Genomic DNA, 19435 nt, shown 5'->3' with positions numbered 1-19435 from the left:
TCGCTTGGTGTGTGTGTGTGTGTGTGTGTGTGGTAATGATTGACAGTTTTATCAAAAACAAACATTTTGAGCGGCTCAGGTCCGAAAATACGCGGTCCAGGTCTGTCACCGGAGGCCACGCCCACGTCAACCTACTGGCCGGGTCAGTCTGTCTGTTGCCGTGGTTACGCCAGGTAGATCAATGACAGAGGTATAAGCGCCTTTGATATGGACGCATAGTCAGATAGTCAAGTCACAAGGTCACCACCAGGTCAGAGTGGGCGAATGAATGAGACCATCATATTAGAGCAAGATGAACCAATATAGTTTGGAGCTTCGATCTGCAACATGCTCTGAGCCTCGATTTAAATGAAGTTCGTGCCCGTTTAAAATGTATCGAGACCTCGTTGTCTTCGGAATAATGTTGTTTTCGGGCAGACATTAAAAAATGTGGTGATTCCACCGGAAGAGGTGTAAAGACTTTTATTTTGAATGACGAGCGGTTCCGCCGCGCTGCGTCACTGAGATGCCACAACCATTGTCGTGCACCCAGGTCTACGTGAGTCCCGGTGCACGAGCACTCAGGTCTGCATTACTGATCTGGACTCCTGATCCTGAGGTTAGCAGCACATGATTCGCTAAATCGCTGACAGCCTGTCCGGACCCGAGGATCTGCATCCGGGCAGGAAAGAGACGCAGCATCTTCTGCGGAGGTGAGCGCGCCTGGGCGTGAGGGGAGGCAGGGAGGGGGAAGGGACCTGTCGGCGGCACTGTCCGTCCCGCAGGTCTCTGAAAAGCTCGCAGTCTGGATGGGCCAGGTTTCGGTGAGCGTGTGTGTATAAACCCGCGTGCTCATCGCTGTGCGCGTGCATGTGTGTGAGATGTCCGGTCAGCCCCACCCGTGCGTGTGTGTGTGTCTCCCAGCATGCCTGTCACTCGCCAGGACCATGAGCGTCACGTCCTGGTTCCTGGTGAGCAGCTCTGGCTCTCACCATCGTCTTCCAAAGGAGCTGATCTTTGTGGGTCGCGAGGACTGCGAGCTGATGCTTCAGGTGAGTCACGTGTCCCCCCGTGAGCTCGCATCCGACGCCACCCTGACTCCTAACCGTGGTTTCCGGCTTACAGTCTCGGAGCGTGGACAAGCAACATGCGGTCATAAACTATGACGGGGACAGTGACCAACACCTGGTCAAGGACCTGGGCAGCCTGAACGGGGTGAGAGCTGCCGGCCATCCTGCTCTTCTCTTCTGCTCGGTCCCTCTCTGGACTCCAGTCCCTGTGTAGTCCGCTCTCACCCCTGCCAGGAGATGTAAAGGAAGGAGCAAAGAAGATGCAGTCTTTGCTCCTTCCTTTACATCTTCATCGGTGTCGTGAACTAAGTCTTGTCTCGTCTGCAGACCTTCGTCAACAACCTGAAGATTCCTGATCAGACTTATGTCGCCTTGAGAGCTTCCGATATGTTGCGCTTCGGATATGATATCCTTCACTGACCTGGTGCCCTTAGAGCACCTCCAGACACGCAGCCCACACAGGTGTCGAGTCACAGCTCATCACCACCACCATCATCATGATCTGTATCATCATCGTCATCATCATCATCATCTTCCTCCTCATCCTCCTCATCATCACCATCATCATCATCACCATCTTCATCATCATCATCATCACCACCATCTTCATCATCATCATCACCATCTTCATCATCATCATCACCACCATCTTCATCATCATCATCATCACATCATCATGTACAGATGTGGTCTGGATGGATTGTGATGTTTCTATCATTCCATTAGTCATGTGACCTCTGAGGGTCTCAAACAGAGTGAGGCTGCTCCTTCTTGAGGAGACCTCCTCTGTGCAAGACCCGTTCCATGGTAGAGCGCGATGCCTTCAGTCCCTCAGTTTTCCAGAGGGATGACAGTGTTTAGATTGATCGTTGAGCAACATGTGAAACTCCTCATCAAATCCCAACCCACGACTTTCCTTCCATAGGAAAGGTTTGATCCAGCATTTGGGAGCCCTGAAATGTCATGTGTGAAAGGGCGTCCTGCGTTCACTGGCTCCTTCTCTCCATGTCATTGTTTTACATGCCTGTTATTTTCATCAACAATGGCAAATCCCGGTTGTGTTTTAAGAGACAGAGACGAGCATTCGTGCAGACGTCTGTCCAGATCAGCAATGAACCGATGCTCAAAATGACTTTCGTCTTTCAGGTTACTTCCTTCTGAACCGAACCAGCATTGTGTATGACACGCCACACGCATGCATGCGCTGACACACACACACTTTCATGCTGACTTGCACACACACTCACACTCTCACACAGACACAGATAAGCATGTAGTTTACATATAAAAGTTCTACTTTCTTGACTCTTCCTTTAATGCGATCCAGTGTACTGTCTGTGTATGGTGTTTGACAACAGAACTGACTTGAACATGTCACACGCAAACACACTCACACACACTCACATCGTGGCACGTGGTGACCTCGAGCTGACTGTCCTTGATCCCAAGAACCTTGCTGTTGTCCTTGACCTGCCTCACACTCTCACAACTACGTTTTGGAGAAGCGGGAACATAAGGTTCCAGAGGAGGCTCTGAAGGTACCAACCTGACGTCACATTCTTTGTTGACACGGGACAGTTTGACAGCCATGTTGATCACATTCACAGCATGAAAAATACAGCAGCCAGCTGAACTTGAAGAGGCAGGAGGAACCAGACGAGCAGGTCCGCTCGAAGAGCCAAGGTGAACCGTCTTTGGGATGGCCGGTCTTCCACACCGTTGGGTCCTGCTCTTTCTCAACTCTCACTGTGGTGATCATTTTCAGGCGTTTCTGAGGTTTCTCTCAGCCGAACCCCTCTCTATGGGCAGCCCTCCTGGTGGGGGGAGGAGGATCACGTGCATCAGGGCCTCAGAAAGGAAGAGCTGTCAGGTAGGAGGACCTCTTCATCAAGCCATCTGAATCCGTAACCTCAATGAGTACTAACTCTGCGACGTGTCAGTTGAACCCCATACAGTTGCGTCCACGGTCCAGGACATGGCCGGGTCCGACTCCTCGGTCTTCTCACTCTTCCAGTCCAACTGCTTTGAAATCCCCACACAAGATGTACCGTCTGTGGAGGGGGTGGAGCTGCATGAAATCCCCACCAAAGACACTGACACCCACACGTCACCCAACCAAACCCAGCCCGTCGTCCAGAGTCACGCCTCCTTCACCATCGAGTTCGACTCCGGAGCTCCAGGGAAGATGAAGATCAAGGATCACATCACCAAGTTTTCCACACGACAGAGGAAGGCGCCATCACCCGCCATTTCCTCCGCAGAGGCCTTGTCAGCGGAGAACAAAGTGGCAGACTGGCTGGTCCACGCTGACCTGCGGCGAGTCAGACAGAATCAGAGCAGTGAGGACGTCTTAAGCACCAAAAGTGACCTGGCAGTCCACAGCAGGATGCTCCGAGGTCTGGTTTGCATCTTGTTCAGCTGCTCCAGCGCAGTGTGTGATAGTGTTGATGCTGTGTTTCAGGTCACCACCATGAGGATGGAACCCAGAGCGATTCTGAGGAACACCAGCCGGAGCCTCACAGACTGGAGTGCAGGCAGCCTTCTGTAGACAGAGAGGCAGAGAGTGGGCCTTCAGAGAGCAGAGAGCTCCCTGAGGAACGTCCTGGAGGAGCCCCTTCAGAGCAACTTCCACACCAGGCTTTTATCATCGAGTTCTTTGATGATGACAACCCCAGGAAGAAACGTTCACAGTCTTTCACCCACAACCCGACCAACAAGCAAGAGCGCAGGAGGGGGATGGAGAGGCCGGCGTCAGTGCATGGTCACGCACCCCCGACACACCTGCTGACCGGCCCGATGAGAGTGGTCGGCCTCGGATCCCAGGCCAGGTCCAGCTCCTTAAAGAGAGAGAAGACCGAGGGGGAAGCCACGTCACATGGGTCTTCTGGCCTCAGACACCTGAGCAGCGTGGGCAAGAAGTTGGCTCCAGACCTGCTGCACAAGATGCCTCCTTGTTCAGCTGCAGAGAAGATGACCGCTGCTTCCTTCCCCACATCACCTTGCAGGAAGCCGCTCCAAGTCCCACCCCATCCTACAGAGTCAAGGATGGTGGTGGCATCATCTCCCGGGGCTCGAGCAGCAGGTCTGAAGACAGAAGAAGAGGACAGTCTCAGTGATGCAGGGACATACACCATCGACACCGAAGGCCCCGACCAAGAGGTGGAACAGGCGCGCAACATGATCGACCAGGTGACGCAGCTCTCCTCTGGTCACGTGGCCATTTGACAGTCAAGAGGGAGGTCACTTTCTCACACATTTGCTCTCCTCACAGGTCTTTGGAGTCCTGGACTCTCTGGAATTTTCTGGAGTTGGCAGACCAGCTGACACTGTGGAGGTCCGAAGTACGGCCTCGCCTCAGACGCCAGGTCCAGTCCTGGTGAAAACAAAGATGTCCAACATGCCAGGAGATGTTGCTGAATCAGAGGCACCAAAGTGGGTGTCTAGGTGGGCTAGTCTCGTTGATCCCGGCTCGGCTTCCTCCGTGCAGAGCCATGGTGAGTCAAAGCATTTATGGAATGGTAAAAAACATGTACCGTAATTTCTCGACTATAAGCCATTACTTTTTTCTGGCGGTCAGAGCCCCGCGGCTTATACAACAGCGCGGATTTTTACAGGCTGATATCAGATGAAATTTTTATTGACCCCTGAAGCCCTCCAAATACGCTGTTTTCGCACGTGTGTCCACAGCTCCATCAACAGAGTGGATCTCCTGGAGGTCTGGAAGCAGCCTCTGAGACCAGCTGTGGTGTGGGAACTTTGGGCACGCAGGCAAAAACAGTGCATTTTGAGGGCTTTAATGTGAATAAAAGATGTGACACGCTGTCTCCAAACCAAGTGCGTTCGGCTGAAAAGTCCAAGCGGGTCGGGTTTTGGCCGCGGACTTGATCCCGGCTGGAGAGCTGCACCTTGTCTCTGGAAACTCTCCACAGGGGGTGAGCTCCTCGCCTCAGGCGACTCAGTGCTAGATGCTGGAAACGACGTGTCCAGCACGACTCCACACCAACATGGTAGATGTAAAGGGTCTGATGGCTGGCTGCACCTGCGGCTTATGTATGAACAAGATCTGCTTCCTTCTTAAATGTAGTGGGTGGGGCTCATATCCGCTGCGCTCTATAGCCTTGAGATGACGGTATATATATTGTTGACTGTCTCTTATATCCTTCTTGTCCCACTATCACCGTCTCTGCCACGAGGCCGCAGGTTAACAGTGACCTTCATCTTGTCTCCATCATCATCATCAGAGATGATGTTTTGTGGCTCAACATTTTAGGTCTGAGCCCTCAGTCCATCTCAGCCACGAACTGGAGCCACATTGTCGCAGTTGAAAGACTTTTTGCTCTGCTTGTTTCGCAGATGTGGGCAGAGCTCAGCACAGGACGAGACGGCTGCTTCCCCAGGTCCCTGCGGACCAGTCGGATGCTGCCTCTCATGACTGTGCGCAGGACCACTCCCGTGCAGAGGATGTGGACCCAGACAGTCTGAGTGACGCGAGTCGTTCTGACGACGGTCAGAAGGCCAGGTCTTTCACCAGCGGCCCAAGTCTTCAGTCAACCTGCTTTTTCATTGATTCAGAAGATTGTCCAACTCGACTGGAGCGGCCTCCAAGTCCAGCTCAGCCATCGCTAGCCAGAATTCCACCCACTACGGTGGTGATCCGTCACCTCAGCAGGTCAGATGCGCAGAGGACTGGCATCAAGCCCAATAGCTCAGCCCCCAACCTGCGCTTGCCCGACAGAGACTTGGCCTCCATGGTCAGGCAGGAGAGCTTCACCAGAGACCATCCCAGTGACGTCCAGATGAAGACGCTTCCCCATATTAGCAGCCAGCCGTCGCTTACGCGCGAGCCAGAGGGGGACCTTCACCTGCTGAGGTCCTACGGCTGCGTCAACCCTGAGGGCTCCGGAGAGTCTGACGTGGACACTGCCAGCACCGTCAGTCAGGTGAGTGGGAAGAATACGCCGGTGAGCACCGAGGGCCGCCACAGCAGCCATCAGAGGGACAAGTCTTCCGTGGCCCAACAGAAGAAGAGGTCATCGTCTGGCCCAGGCCAGAAGAGACAGCCACCGACAGCCCGGGAGCGTCTGTCTGAGAAGCGCAGACACCAAGGCCAGTCCATCTGCAAGAGCGAGGAGGGCAAGTCTCTTCCAAGCCGCCGCAACACTTCAGACACTCTGAAGAAGCAGTTGGCTTCTGCTCACGTTTGGACCGAGCCAGCAGGTCAAAAACATCCAGACGTGAAGGCCGGTAGAACGCCGCAGGTCCTCACGCGCTCCAACAGCCTGTCGGCACCAAGGCCAACGCGGGCCTCCATGCTGAGGCGGGCCCGTCTCGGGGAGGCCTCGGACACCGACGGAGCAGACACAGACCGGGCCTCTCAGAACTCAGACCACAAGGGATCAGCCGATGGGAAGAAGTTATCACGTCTGGACGTCTTGGCCCTCCCCAGGAGGAGGACCGGCTCCTTCAACGGACCCAGTGATGGCGAGGCCGCCACAGCCAGTCGTCCAGGATTCGCAAAGTCAGAAGCTGGTGGAGAGAGCAAGAAGGTTCCTGCTGGCAAGGGAGGCGCGACATCGGTGAAGACGCAGCCCACCAGAGGTGCACACAGCGCGGCAGCTAAAGGCACAGGTCAGTCCCCAGATGGCCTTGTAGTCTGCTCTGCCGGTGGCCAACCGAAGACCATTTCTCCAGCCTCACGCAGTTCGTCCTCCGAAGATGAGCCTGCACTTGTCAATCCCCCCAAACATCCCAAGCACTCCAAGGCACGAAGCAGCCGACCGGCGTCTGTGGACACAGAGGAGGACGAAGACCCGTACCAGAACTGGTCCAATCACAGCGCGGAGATCGCAAAGTAGGCGGGATCCAGTGAAGCCAGAGTGGTGATGCTGAACACTGCTCCTGACTCCAGCCCTAACTGACTCTCTCTCTCTCTGCTCTGCAGACTGAGCCAGGACCTGGCCAAAGACCTGGCCATCCTGGCTCGTGAAATCCATGACGTGGCTGGAGACGGCGAAGTGCCCGGTTCAGGAACCAAGAGCAGCCCCACCTCACTGCCCGCCGTGCCCGCTCCTGTCCGAGAGGAAGTAAGAGATGACACTCACTATGATAGCAGACACACGGGTCAGTCAGGAGACGGTGGCAGCTTGGGACAGTGATGAGGGAGAAAGGCAGGAGTTAGGAGGTGTGTTGTTTAGGGTGGAGGAGGTGGGAGTGACGGAGACTGTGACAGAACACAGGAGTTGATTCAGACAGGAGTTCAGGGTTCCTCTCAAGGATGGAGAAGATGAAGCAGGAGTGGAGGTGTGAGTCGTTCTATGAACCCTCCCGCTCTCTGAAGTCCGGTTCAGAGTGCAAATGACCTGTGGCTTTGGGCCGCCTAATTTAAACATAAAGATGCCCTTTTTTTCCTGGTTTAGCAGAAATCTTTGGCAATATTTCCACAGATTTAGCAAATATTTGTTACATTTGAGACACCACACTTTAATGTTACGTCCCATTGTTTCATCTCTGTGAATGTTAAATCTAAATCTCAGTTTTAAGGACGTAGACGACACTTTCCTCCAAGTGGAGATTTAGGCGCCCCCTGCTGGTCTACAACTGAAAGTCTGAGATTTGAAATGGACCCCCTGTAGCCACTAGAAGGCGCTATTGTGGCAGGTGTGCGAGCTGCACTCCAAGGTCATTCCTCCGCAGTCGCATCACAGGTGAGCAGCTCTCACACCTGCGAGCCTGATGGGCGGCCGCCGACCAGCAGGGGGCGTCGACATCCTTAAAACTGAGATTTAAGATTTAGAATTTTAGATTTAGCATTTACTTTAACACTTACAGAGATGAAACAATGTGGCGTAACATTAAAGTGTAGTCTCTCAAATGTAACAAATATTTGCTAAACCTGAGAAAATATTGCGAAAGATGAATCAGGAAAAACATGGGCGTCTTCATGTTTACATGGGCTGGTGCGTATGTGGCGTCATCTGGTGGTCTCTTCATGACCAGAGTCTTCTGGATCCCTCCCTCTCCTGTCTCTCCAGCTGGTCCAGTGCATCCCAGAGGTGGGCCTAAGCTACCAGAAGGTTCCACTCCTCACTGCTGCTCCTGCCAACAACCTGGATTCAAACATGAACCGGTCTGAGCCTGGTTCCAAATCACACACTGCATGGAACCGCCAAGAGGTGGTGCCTCAGCCACATACACAAACACACACGGTCGCTCTCGTAGTGCTGCGTGAGATGTCCACGCCTGCGGTGGCTCTGACCGCCGCAGGGCGGCGTGTGATGTCATGAGCAGTCGGAGGCGCCACAGAACAACCTCTCTGTCTGTTGCAGGTGGTTCTGGACAACCTCATGTTGAGTCCCGTGTCTCAGCTGTCGCACACCATCCGCCAGAACACCGAGCAGCTTGCCCAGAAGATGAAGTCAGTGCACTTGACACCTGGGTCCAGGTTGTTGTCACTAAACCACATTGTGCTCATAGGGTCCTGTTAGGAAACAAAGCCGACCTGTGGGAGGAGTTTGAGAGCAGGATCAACGCAGACACTGAGATTCCTGTTCTCAAGACCTCAAATCAGGTTTGTCCAGAACTTTAAACAGCTACTTTCTCGGACCCGAGTACGCAATAAAAAATGATCACAGCTCACACTGTCTTGATCCTCATCATCAACGCCAAATGGAGCTGACAAAGCACCGGCTTACATGACTTCTGTTGCTGTTTCAGGAGATCTCTGCCATCCTGGTGGAGCTGAGGCGGGTCCAGAGACAGCTGGAAGGTAAGTGGTGTCGCCCCTGCCCGGGCGTGAAGGCGTTCAGGGCGGCTCTTGACTGGTCGAGTTTGTGCAGCCATCAACTCACTGGTGGATGCGCCCCCTGCTGTCAAAGAGAAGAAGCGCTCCGCCACCTCGGCCCCCAGGTCTGCGCGAGGGTCGGACCGAGCGACCAAGTCCTGACTTGGTCAGGGAGCACTCACTGGACCATGGAAAGAAGAGCAGACCAAGGATGGAGAGACTGTCCCTAGTTTATTTATCAGCGTGTTTGTCATTGGTTTGATTGTTGTTGCTGACGACTGAATGTCTGGTTCAGATGGTGAATGTCAGAATAAAAATTACCCTCGTGTGGTGGCACACTCACACCTTTTTGTTATGTTGAACGACGTATTTAGTGTGGTTTAACCTTTCTTTTCAGCTTACAAGTATGTGTTTGAGTTGGGCTTCGGTTTACTTTGAAAGCGACCATATGACCGGAAGCATTTTATTTTGGCATCTGCGGTAGTCGGAAGTGGTCAGATCCAGCGGGAGGAGCAGCAGCCACAGAAGAAGAAGACCCTCTCCGACTGTCGGTGAGATTTCGAGGCTTAATACTCCTGGATGGTTCTTCGCTTTCCGGTCGTCGGCCCGGTTCCTCTGCTATCAGGTCGAACGGAGAGAACTTGAGCGGTTCGCTTTATCCAGAGTGTCAACGCTCCCTCGTCTTCTTCCCGCTGGCAGGATTTTCAAAGTAAAAGTCCTTAAGCGTAGTCGGTTGTGCGGCCAGTTCCACTCCATGACAAACTATTCAGTATCCATTTACTCTCGTCTCGTCTAGTCTTTTCACCCGGTCTGCGGCGCCTCTTCGGCCTTATTTTTAAGGCGTTGCCACGTTCAGATACGAAGCTAACCGAGCTAATGACATCAACACGTAACCACACTATTAGTCAGCATCAAAGGCGTTTAGTGCGTCATGAACCGTCGCCGTGTGAAAATACGTCGCGATTTGTGGGGACACTGCCTCAGAACCGAGCATGGCAGCCCAGCCACAGCTGAGGCGTCCAGCTGCGGAACCGCTGCACCGTGTGGAGACCCGCTGCGGCAGACCCGGAAGTGGCCGTCTATTGGCCGAAACGCCAGAAGAGAGAGGATGTAGTCTGTCGAATGCTCTGTCTGTGGCACCGTGTGAGCTCCATCCGAGAAGTCTGCCAACACATGTTTCGCCATGTTTTCATGAGCCTCCAACATCCACCGGTGGCACCTGACAACAGACTGCGCGGTTCTCGCAGCCCTGGGTGTCAGTTTAGGGGGGCGGGAGACGCCTGATGGTGGTGAGGAGCAGGTTTGTAGTATTGGCACTTGTCATAAATGGCTCTTAAGAACCTCATGCAAGACTCTTGTGGGAGGCAGGAGGCATGCTCTGCAAGATTCTTTAAAAACAAGAGACTAAATGGAGCCTTTCCTAAGGTGGGCCCTCCATCCATCCATGCAGGGCAGTAACACACAGTGTTTTCTTCAGGCTGCACCTGCGCCTTGTCCGTGAACAAGATCACAACAGTTGGCCCCACGTTCCCTTCAAATTTTAAAAATGTTTGGCGGATTCAGCCGTGTTGCACTCGAAGACACCACGACTCCCGGCGACTTCCAAGTTGAAGGTGATAAAAGAGAGGACGTGATTGACACCTCCTCCTCAGTCTGACCCGCCTCCTCCATCTCACAGCCGACTTCTTCTGTTCTCTGGCTCCTTCTCAGCCTGTGCCTGTTACTGATCCAGACCTCAGCATGGCCTGGCTGTTGAGAAGCTAGTGGGTGGGTCGAGCTCCAGGTGGACTGGCCCGCCATCCATTTGAAAACAAACCAATGCTCTCTCTCAAAGCTGCATGCTAACAGAAAGGTTTTCCCGGTCAGTAGTCAGTAGAGTCATGTGACTGGTCGTCCTCTCGCTGTGCGTTTGCAGGCTCCAATGTCGCGTCCGAGCCACAGCGAGCATGTGCTGCAGCAGCTCAACAGCCAGAGGGAGTGGGGCTTCCTGTGCGACTGCCTGCTCTCCATCGGTGACTTCTACTTCCGGGCACACAGAGCCGTGCTGGCCGCTTGCAGCGCCTACTTCAGGATGACCTTCATCCGTGACCAGCAGGGCTCCTGGTCTGAGTGCCAGGGGCCCAGGCCCGAGCAGCAGGTCTCGCTGGACCTCAGCAACATGAAGATCAGTGCCGAATGCTTCGACCGGATCCTGCAGCTCATGTACGTCGGCCGCGTGGTCTCGGGAGGCTACAACTTTGAGGAGCTGAAAACGTCCATGGCGTCACTGCAAATGTACTACGTCCCTGAATCTCCGGAGGATTTGCAAGACCGCCACAGCTCCGCCCCGACTCCCTCCTCCTCCTCCTCCAGCGCCTCTGCTCCACTGAGCAGTGCTATGATGTTTGGGGTCCGTATGTACGAGTCTTCACCCGCTGTGGGCACAGTCAAGGCCGGCGCTGCCACTCTGGCACCGGCCACAGGTGGAGAAGGGGCGGAGCAACCGTGCGACCTGAGGAAGCGCTCCGGGGGGCGGAGCCTGAAGGATCGGCCGCGCTTCGGCCGCACATACACCTGCGACGACTGTGGCTTTGTCTTCAGCTGCGAGAAGCTGCTCTTAGAGCATGCGCTCACTTGCTCCTCCCACAGGAAGTACCGCCCCCCCAGCACTCCACCGGACCTGCAGTCCAGCAAGGAAGAGAGCCTGGCCTCCGACAGCAAAGCGGATGAGGACTGGCCTGGGGCCGGCGCCGCTCTGTGGCCGGAGCCCTGCTCCACCGGGGCGGTGGCCATCAAGACTGAGCCAGAAGACGGAGAAGAAATGGGCGAGAAGGTGAGCGGGGAGGAGTCGAGTCGTGACGCAGGAGTCACGCTCCGGTCGTGGGAGGAGTCGGGGAGCTGCGCCTCCAGAGTTAAAACGGAGGGTGCGGATGAGCGGGAACCCTGCGAGCTCTGCAGCGAGCCGCTCATGGAGGAAGACAGAGCCGCACACTTTCTTGCCAGTCACATGACCCATGTCTGCGCGTGTGGGAGGTGTGGTCAGGTGCTGATCAAAGGGCGACAGCTGCAGGAACATGCCGAGCGCTGTGCCGGCGGAGAGTCGGAGGAAGAGGAGGAGGAGGAGGAGTCAGGGGCGTGCCCTCACTGCGGCCTCCTCTTCCAGAGTCAGTCGGCCGTGCTGGAGCATGCCCTGTCCTGTCCTGAGCCGCCACCCGCCCCGGACGAGGGCGGCGGCGGCGGCGCCGACCACCGGAGGAAACACTTCTGCAGCATCTGCGGCCGGGGGTTCTACCAGCGCTGCCATTTGCGCGAGCACCACACCGTCCACACCCGCCACAAGCAGTTCACCTGCGCCACCTGTGGGAAGCAGTTCCTGCGAGAGCGCCAGCTCCGCCTCCACACTGACATGCACCAAGGCGCCGCCCGCTACCTGTGCCCTGTCTGCCAGCAGGGGGCCTTCCTGAAACATGAGCACGTCCGGCACATGGCCTCCCACCTGGCTGCCGGCCAGACGCTCTGCCAGGTGTGTTTCCAGATCTTCCCTGGACGCGAGCAGCTGGAGGTCCACATGGAGGTGCACCTGTACACCTGCGGGGTGTGTGGGGACAAGTTCCGCTTGAGAAAGGACCTGCGGAGCCACTACCACTCCAGACACACCAGACGACTCTGACCTGCTCCGACCACTCCGCTCGCTCCGTACCTGTCTGTCCAGCTGCTCTGTAGACAAATAAAGATTTGGCGCTGAAAGAGCTCTTGTCTTGTGAGTGACACCTTCGGTCATTGCCTCATGATTACGGATGGACGTCACTGTTTTCAGTGCCGCACCGTGGCGTCAGATGTTGACACTGTGAGACTGCAGCAGTGCTGCTGAGCTCAACAGTGGCGTGAGCCAAGTGACGGCTGCCTTCACTGCGACCACAAACAGGGAAATCCTGCCCCTGAACATGCTACATCTGAAACCAGGAGTGTGTTGGTGGACAACCTGTGGCTGCCATCACTGTCCCGTGGAAGAAGGCTCTATATTGATGTATTGGACTTAGTTTGGTTCATCTGATACCTGGCAGATGTGGAAATAAAAGGAAGACACCTGTGTCTTTCCTGGTTCAGCAGATATCTTTTCATCTCAGTTTTAAGGATCCGGGCGCCCCCTGCTGGTCCTCGGCTCCTCGCAAATGAAAGTCTGTGATTTTGAAATTCGAAGGTGATGGGTGGCCGCCGACCAGCAGGGGGCGTCTAAATCCTAAAAAACGAAGATTTAGATTTGATATTTATTTAGGACTTACGGAGATGAAACAATGGGACCTAACATTTAAGCGCAGTGTCTCAAATGTAACAAACATTTGCTAAATCTGTGAGAATATGGCCAAAGACTTCTGCTGAATCAGGAAAAACACGGCGTCTTCATGTTTACGTTGGGTGGCTCCTTGACTTGAACCTCTCTCTCACGGGGACTTGTTCACCTGCCAATGGTTTTGAACCAGGCAGACGAGAAGACATGTAGTGAACCAGTTCCAAGCAGAAAAGGACACTGGCTCATCATTGTTCCGGTTGTTTTAATGATTCGTCCAATATTATTTATCGCATCATTTCTTGACTGGGATAGACCTCCGCCGGTGTGGGGGGCCACCGAGCCTGTGCTGTTCCCTGTCGATCACAAAGACAAGTTAGTGAGTGAGAGCAGATCCACTGGACTCAGCTGAAAAGCATCTGTCATCAGTGACGGACCATCACCTGTGACTCTGCTCACTCGTCCGGGCCCTTGGCTCCGCTCCGGGTCCGGGCCTTCAGCTTGTTGACTTGAGCCTCTGCCATGTCTGCACGCTCCTCTGCCTCCTCCAGCTCGTGCTGCAGCTTCCGGATTTTGGTCACGTTGTCGTTGGCTGCCTGCTCCGCCTCCTCGGCGGCTCTTTTGTAGGACTTGACCTTCAGCTGGAGCTTGTCCAGAAGTTCCTGGAGGCGGGTGGAGTTCTTGCGATCCTCCTCTGTCTGGTACGTCAGCTCTTTCACGCGCCGCTCAAACTTGCGGACGCCCTTGACGGCTTCGCTGCCTCGCCGCTGCTCGGCTTCCAGCTCGGCCTCCAGATCTTTGATGCGAGCCTCCAGCTTCTGCACCTGCTTTTTGCCTCCTTTCATGGCCACCTGCTCCGCCTCGTCCAGTCGGTGTTGCAGGTCCCTGACGGTCTGTTCCAGGTTTTTCTTCATACGCTCCAGATGTGCACTGGTGTCCTGCTCCTTCTTCAGTTCCTCGGCCATCATGGCGGCATCGGTGATGGCCTTTTTGGCCTTCTCCTCGGCGTTGCGATTCTCTTGCACGGCCTCTTCCATCTCGCTGTGGAAGCCCACCAGCTCTGCGTCCTGCTTCTTCTTCTGGTTCAGCAGGCTGGTGTTCTGGGCCTTCAGCAGTTGCACGCGCTCAGCGGCCTCAGCCAGCTCCTGCTCTGCTAGCTTCCTGCACCTGTCTGTCTGCTCCAGCGCCGCCCGCAGCTCCTCCAGCTCGGCCTGCACCAGGGCGTTTCTGCGCTCCAGCACGGAGATGTTCTCGCGCAGCTCCTCGTTCTGATGGTGCGCGTCGTCCACTTGCAGCTGGCCGTCCTTCAGCGAGGCCTGCAGGCCCTTCAGCTGCCTCTGGCTGTCGGCCGCCTGCCGGCTGGCTTGACTCAACTGGACCTCCATGTCATTGAGGTCGGCCTCCATTTTCTTTTTCAGGCGCGTTGCCTCGCTGCGGCTCCTGGTCTCCGCGTCCAGTGAAGACTGCAGGCAGTCGATCCTTCTCTGGTAGTTTCTCTTGCTTTGCTCCAGTTCTTCTTCCTTCTCGGCCACCTTCCGCTCCAGCTCAGCCTTGGCCTCGCTGAACTCCAGCTGAGCTCGCAGGACCTTGCTCTCCTGCTGTTCCAGGGTGCCTTCCACCTCCTCCAGGGCAGACTGAAGCTCCGCCTTCTCTTGGTCCAGCTGCTTGCGCATCTTCTCCAGCTCGTGGGCGGTGCGGCCGCCCTCCCCCAGCTGCTCCGTCAGGTCAGAGATCTCCTCCTGCAGATTCTTGTTTTCCCTCTTCATCGTCTCGAGTTGGTCCAGAGACTCTTCGTAGGAATTCCTGAGCTTGAAAAGCTCGGTGCTCAGGGAGCGCGCTTCCTTCTGCGAGGCCTCCAGCTCGCACTGAGACTCCTCAAACTTCTGCTTCCACTCAGCCAGGATCTTGTCAAACGCTCGCTGCTTCTTGTCCAGCGCCACAGACGCGGCATTGGAGCGCTCCATGTCCAGCATCAGGTCCTCCATCTCGTTCTGCAGGCGCTGCTTGCTCTTGTCCAGGGAGGAGCACCTGGCATTCACTGCATCAATGGTCTCCTCTGCTTCTTGCAGCCTTTGCACCAGCTTCTTCTTGGCCTCCTCCAGCTCCTCAGTGCGCTGGATCCCCTCCGTTTCATATTTGCTCCTCCAGGCCAGAACCTCCATGTTGCACTTGGACAAGCCCCTCTGCAGCTCGGCCTTGGCCTCCTGCTCCTCCTCCAGCTGCTCCCGCAGCAGTTCGCAGTCGTGCCGAGCGGACTGCAGCGCATGAGCCAGGGCGTTTTTGGCTTTCACCTCCTCCTCCAGCTGCCTCCGCAGGTCCTCCAGCTGCTGGCCACAGGACATCTTGCCCCTGCTCAGCTGAGCCGTCAGCGCTTCCTTCTCCTCCAACTGCCGGCTCAGTTCGCCGTTCTCGCTCAGCAGCTTGGCTCTCTGGGTGCTCAGGTCGTTGATGGTCTTCTGGGCCTCCTCACTGCGGCTCCTGTGCTCATTCATGGCGTCCTCCATGGCTCTGCAGGTCTTTTCCATGTTGTTCTTTTGCTTGAGGATGGCTTCCATGCTGGCTGCGACGTCTTCCAGCTCCAGCTTCAGCTCGCTCTTCTCCTTCTCCAGCTTCTGCTTGACGCGCTGCAGACAGTCCATCTGCTCACCCAGTTCCGCCACACTGTCGGCGTGCTTTTTGCGGAGCGCGGCGGCCGTGGCCTCGTGCTGAAGCGTGGCGTCTTCAAGCTCCCGCCGGAGTTTCTGGAACTCGCCGTCTCTTTTCTTGTTCAGCTCCACTTGCGCTGACGTCGCGCCGCCAGCCTCCTCCAGCCGCTCGCTGATGTCCTCCAGCTCCCGGGAAAGATCACAGCGTTGCTTCTCCACTTTGGCACGGACGGCTCGCTCCGCCTCCAGCTCCTCCTCCAGTTCCTCGATCCGTGCCAGGTTCTCCTTCACTTTCTTCTGCAGTTGAACGCCGACGGCACGCTCGTCCTCCAGCTTGCCGTTGCTGTTTAGAAGCTCAAAGTCCCTTTTCTTCAGTTTTTCTTCCAGCTGCTGCTTGTCATTTTCAAGGTCCATCAAATTCTCCTGCAGCAGCTTGAGGTCCCCTTCTAGTTTCCGCTTTGAGCGCTCCAGGTCAACGCGGACCTTCTTCTCCTGCTGGAGTGCCCCCTCCAGGTCATCCACCTGCTGCTCCAGCTTGACCTTTGCTTTGCTCAGAGCATTGCTCTTGTCCTCCTCGCTCTGCAGGTCGTCCAGGGCTTGTTGGTGAGCCTCCTGCAGGGCCCTTTTCTCCACGCTGAGTTTGAGAATATTCCCATCCTGGGAGGCCATCTCCTCAGTCAGGTTCTTCACCTTGTTCTCCGTAGCATGCTTCTCCTTCTCCACCTTGGCCAGGGTGAGCTCAAGGTCATCAATGTCCTTCTTCAGCTCGGAGCACTCGTCTTCCAGTTTCCGTTTCTTGGCGGTCAGGTCAGCATTGATCTCCTCCTCGTCCTCCAGTCGCTCTGTCGCCTCCTTGAGTTTGGCCTCCAGCTGAATCTTGCTCTTGATCAGCTGTTCGCACCGCTCCTCCGCGTCGCTCAGCGTGTCCTGCTCCGACTGGACTTGAAGCGACAGGTCATTCTTTTCCTGCAGAAGTGTCACGATTTTTTCCTCCAGCTCCTTCCGCCGGGCTTCAGACTTGTCCATTGCCTCTTTCAGCCGGTGGAATTCCTCCTTCATGGTGGCCATCTCCTTCTCCGACTCTGCACTCTTCAGTAGCGGCTTGATCTTGAAGAACAGCTTCATCCAAGGCCAGTTTTTCACGCCAAGGAAAGAGCGCAAATTCCATTGGACTACCATGAGGGCATCCCTGCGCTCGACCAACTGGGCGAAGCTCTTCCTCATCAACAGCGCCCGAGCGTTGGCCTGAATCCCGGTGATGATCCTGGACAGCTGCAGGTCCCGCATCTCCTCCAATGTTCCCAGGAGGCCGGCCTTGAAGAAGACTTTGGTGTGGCCAAACTTGTACTGGCTGTGATCAATGTCTAAGGATCCCAGCAGTTTCTCAGCGCTCTTCTTGCAGTCGATGAACTGACCTTCAGGGATGGCAGAGGCGTTGAGGATCCTGTAGCGCTGCTTGAAGTCTCCGTAGAGGACCCTGTTGGGGAAGCCTTTCCTGCATATGCGGATGCCCTCCAAGACGCCGTTGCAGCGCAGCTGGTGCATGACCAGACAGTTGTCCATGACCCCGGGAGTTTTTCTCTCGTTGGGGATGAGACAACGGACAAAGTGGGGGTGCGTGGTCTTCAGGTTGGTCATCAGCTTGTTCAGGTTCTCCCTGTGGAGGGCCGACACCGTTTGAAAGGAGGAGCCTTTCTTCTTGGCCGCTTTGCCTCCCTTGTCGCTGCCATCTGCGCTCGCGTAGCTGGAGAAAAGCTGACTCAGCAGCTTGACGGAGGACTTCTGGTACAGGCCGACCACGGTCTCATTCAAGGGGTCTTTGTTTTTGACCAGCCAGTTCCCTATGTTGTAGTCCACGGTGCCGGCGTAGTGCACCAAGGCAAAGTGGGCCTCGGCCTTCCCCTTGGCCGCACGCGGCTTTTCAAACATTTTGTTCTTCCCCAGGTGGTTGTCGTAAAGCTTGGACTTGAAGGTCTGATCGCTGGCTTTGGGGAACATGCATTCCTCTTCCAAGATGGACAAGATGCCCAAAGGCTTTTCGATCAAGTCGATGCACGCTTGCAGGTCCATGCCGAAGTCGATGAACTCCCAGTCGATCCCCTCCTTCTTGTATTCCTCCTGCTCCAGCACAAACATGTGGTGGTTGAAGAACTGCTGGAGCTTCTCGTTGGTGTAGTTGATACACAGCTGCTCAAAGGTGTTGAAGTCAAAGATCTCAAAGCCAGCGATGTCCAGGACGCCGATGAAGTACTGCCGATGCTGCTTGGTGTCCAGGGACTGGTTGATTCTGACCACCATCCAGTTGAACATCTTCTCGTACACTGACTTGGCCAGGGCACCGATGGCGTAGTAGACCTGGTCCACGCTCTGGCCTTTGGTGACAAACTCGTTCCCCACCTTGACCCGTGGGTGGCACAGCCCTTTGATGAGGTCGGCAGAGTTCAACCCCATCAGATACGCCGACTTGTCGGCGGCTTCGGTGCCGTCCGGCTCAGCCTGCTCCTCACGCTGCTTCTGCTTGAATTTCATGTTGCCATGGTGCATGATGGCGCCGGTCAGCTTGTAGACACCTGTCTTCTCCTCGGGGGTGAAGCCCAGCACATCAAAGGCGCTGTCCGTGGCCGACAGCTCGTCGGCGTCGTTGATGGAGGCCACCGTCACCTCGCCCTGGGAGATGTAGGAGTAGTCGTATGGATTGTTGGTGATGAGGAGCAGGTCCAGAAGCTCTGGCTTCTGGTTGGACAGGATCTGGTAGAAGATGTGGTAGTTTCTCTCAGCCTTCAGCTGGAAAGTAACTCGGGACTTCTCCAGAAGATACGTCTCAATGTCGGCGGATGACAACTTTCCGCTGTTGCCAAAGTGTATCCGAATAAACTTGCCGAAGCGGGAAGAGTTGTCATTCCGGAGCGTCTTTGCGTTGCCAAAGGCCTCCAGTGCAGGGTTAGCCTGGATGATCTGGTCCTCCAGGGTGCCCCTGCTGCCCTCTTTTTTCCCTCCGCCGCCGACGGCAGCGATGCTGGCAAAGTACTGGATGACTCTCTTGGTGTTGACGGTCTTCCCGGCACCCGATTCTCCGGTGATGAGGACGGACTGGTTTTCCCGATCCGCTAGCATGTACTGGTAGGCGTTGTCTGAGATGGAGAAGATGTGGGGCGGGGCTTCACTCCGCTTCTTCCCCCGATACGCTGCGACCACCTCCGAGTCATAAACCGGAAGCCACTTGTAGGGATTGACGGTGACGCAGAAGAGTCCGGAGTAGGTGTAGATCATCCAGGCCGCGTAGCGCTCCTTCAGGTTGAATAAAACGGCCGGCTCGTGCAAAAAAGTGAACATGGCCATGTCTTCGATTTTATCAAACTTTGGCGGGTTCTGAGGATGGACATCCGACTCCCGCACGCTCACAACGGTCCCGTCCTCCTTCTTCACTTCAACAGAGCCACCATTTCTGCCCTGGATTTGCCCCTTCACATATTCTTCCTTGTCGTCAACCACAAAACACTGGCTCTTGATGTCAAAGGGACGAGTCTGAGCCTCCAGGCGCTCCTTCTCAGACTTGCGCAGAAACGGGGCAGCCTTCCCGAACTCAGCCATCACAGCGTCGGACATGCTGAAGACCAGACAGAGACGAGTCCAACGACACGCAGGAGGAAGGAGGCTCCGCTTTATAAAGACGCCTGTTTCACCACATTTGGAG

General features: G+C 55.5%; 3 protein-coding genes across 9 annotated transcripts; 2 read left to right on the top strand and 1 right to left on the bottom strand.

Annotated features, from left to right (window-relative positions):
* Positions 1-474: 474 nt before the first annotated feature.
* On the top strand, positions 475-9146 carry LOC128768755 (centrosomal protein of 170 kDa protein B-like). 6 transcript variants are annotated; one of them, XM_053881877.1, is made up of 18 exons: positions 475-692; positions 923-1031; positions 1105-1194; positions 1377-1456; positions 2530-2587; positions 2657-2732; positions 2815-2919; positions 2990-3445; positions 3511-4238; positions 4321-4543; positions 5403-6677; positions 6741-6900; positions 6991-7132; positions 8081-8221; positions 8375-8463; positions 8523-8616; positions 8763-8814; positions 8885-9146. In XM_053881877.1, exons 2-18 carry the CDS (start codon positions 927-929, stop codon positions 8989-8991), a joined length of 3981 nt encoding a protein of 1326 aa, XP_053737852.1. In that variant the 5' UTR covers positions 475-692; positions 923-926; the 3' UTR covers positions 8992-9146. The 6 variants fall into 6 exon arrangements, 5 of the variants coding, with proteins under 5 accessions (XP_053737852.1, XP_053737853.1, XP_053737854.1 ...); XM_053881876.1 differs by having other exon boundaries at positions 476-692; positions 904-1031; XM_053881878.1 differs by having other exon boundaries at positions 475-1031; positions 8081-8101.
* Positions 9147-9302: 156 nt separating this feature from the next.
* On the top strand, positions 9303-12851 carry zbtb1 (zinc finger and BTB domain containing 1). 2 transcript variants are annotated; one of them, XM_053881930.1, is made up of 2 exons: positions 9303-9380; positions 10745-12850. In XM_053881930.1, the coding sequence occupies exon 2, from the start codon at positions 10751-10753 to the stop codon at positions 12476-12478; it is 1728 nt and encodes a 575-aa protein (XP_053737905.1). In that variant the 5' UTR covers positions 9303-9380; positions 10745-10750; the 3' UTR covers positions 12479-12850. The 2 variants fall into 2 exon arrangements, with proteins under 2 accessions (XP_053737905.1, XP_053737906.1); XM_053881931.1 differs by lacking the exon at positions 9303-9380 and adding an exon at positions 9387-9538 and having other exon boundaries at positions 10745-12851.
* Positions 12852-13351: 500 nt separating this feature from the next.
* Positions 13352-19403, bottom strand: LOC128768749 (myosin-6-like). The gene is made up of 2 exons (XM_053881849.1): positions 13540-19403; positions 13352-13452 (listed from the first exon to the last, which is right to left on the bottom strand). Exon 1 carries the CDS (start codon positions 19345-19347, stop codon positions 13552-13554), a length of 5796 nt encoding a protein of 1931 aa, XP_053737824.1. The 5' UTR covers positions 19348-19403; the 3' UTR covers positions 13352-13452; positions 13540-13551.
* Positions 19404-19435: the final 32 nt, after the last annotated feature.

The sequence above is a fragment of the Synchiropus splendidus genome, chromosome 12 (genome assembly GCF_027744825.2).
Source record: "Synchiropus splendidus isolate RoL2022-P1 chromosome 12, RoL_Sspl_1.0, whole genome shotgun sequence".
Classification (NCBI taxonomy): domain Eukaryota; kingdom Metazoa; phylum Chordata; class Actinopteri; order Syngnathiformes; family Callionymidae; genus Synchiropus; species Synchiropus splendidus.
This window is presented reverse-complemented; position numbering and strand designations above follow the sequence as displayed.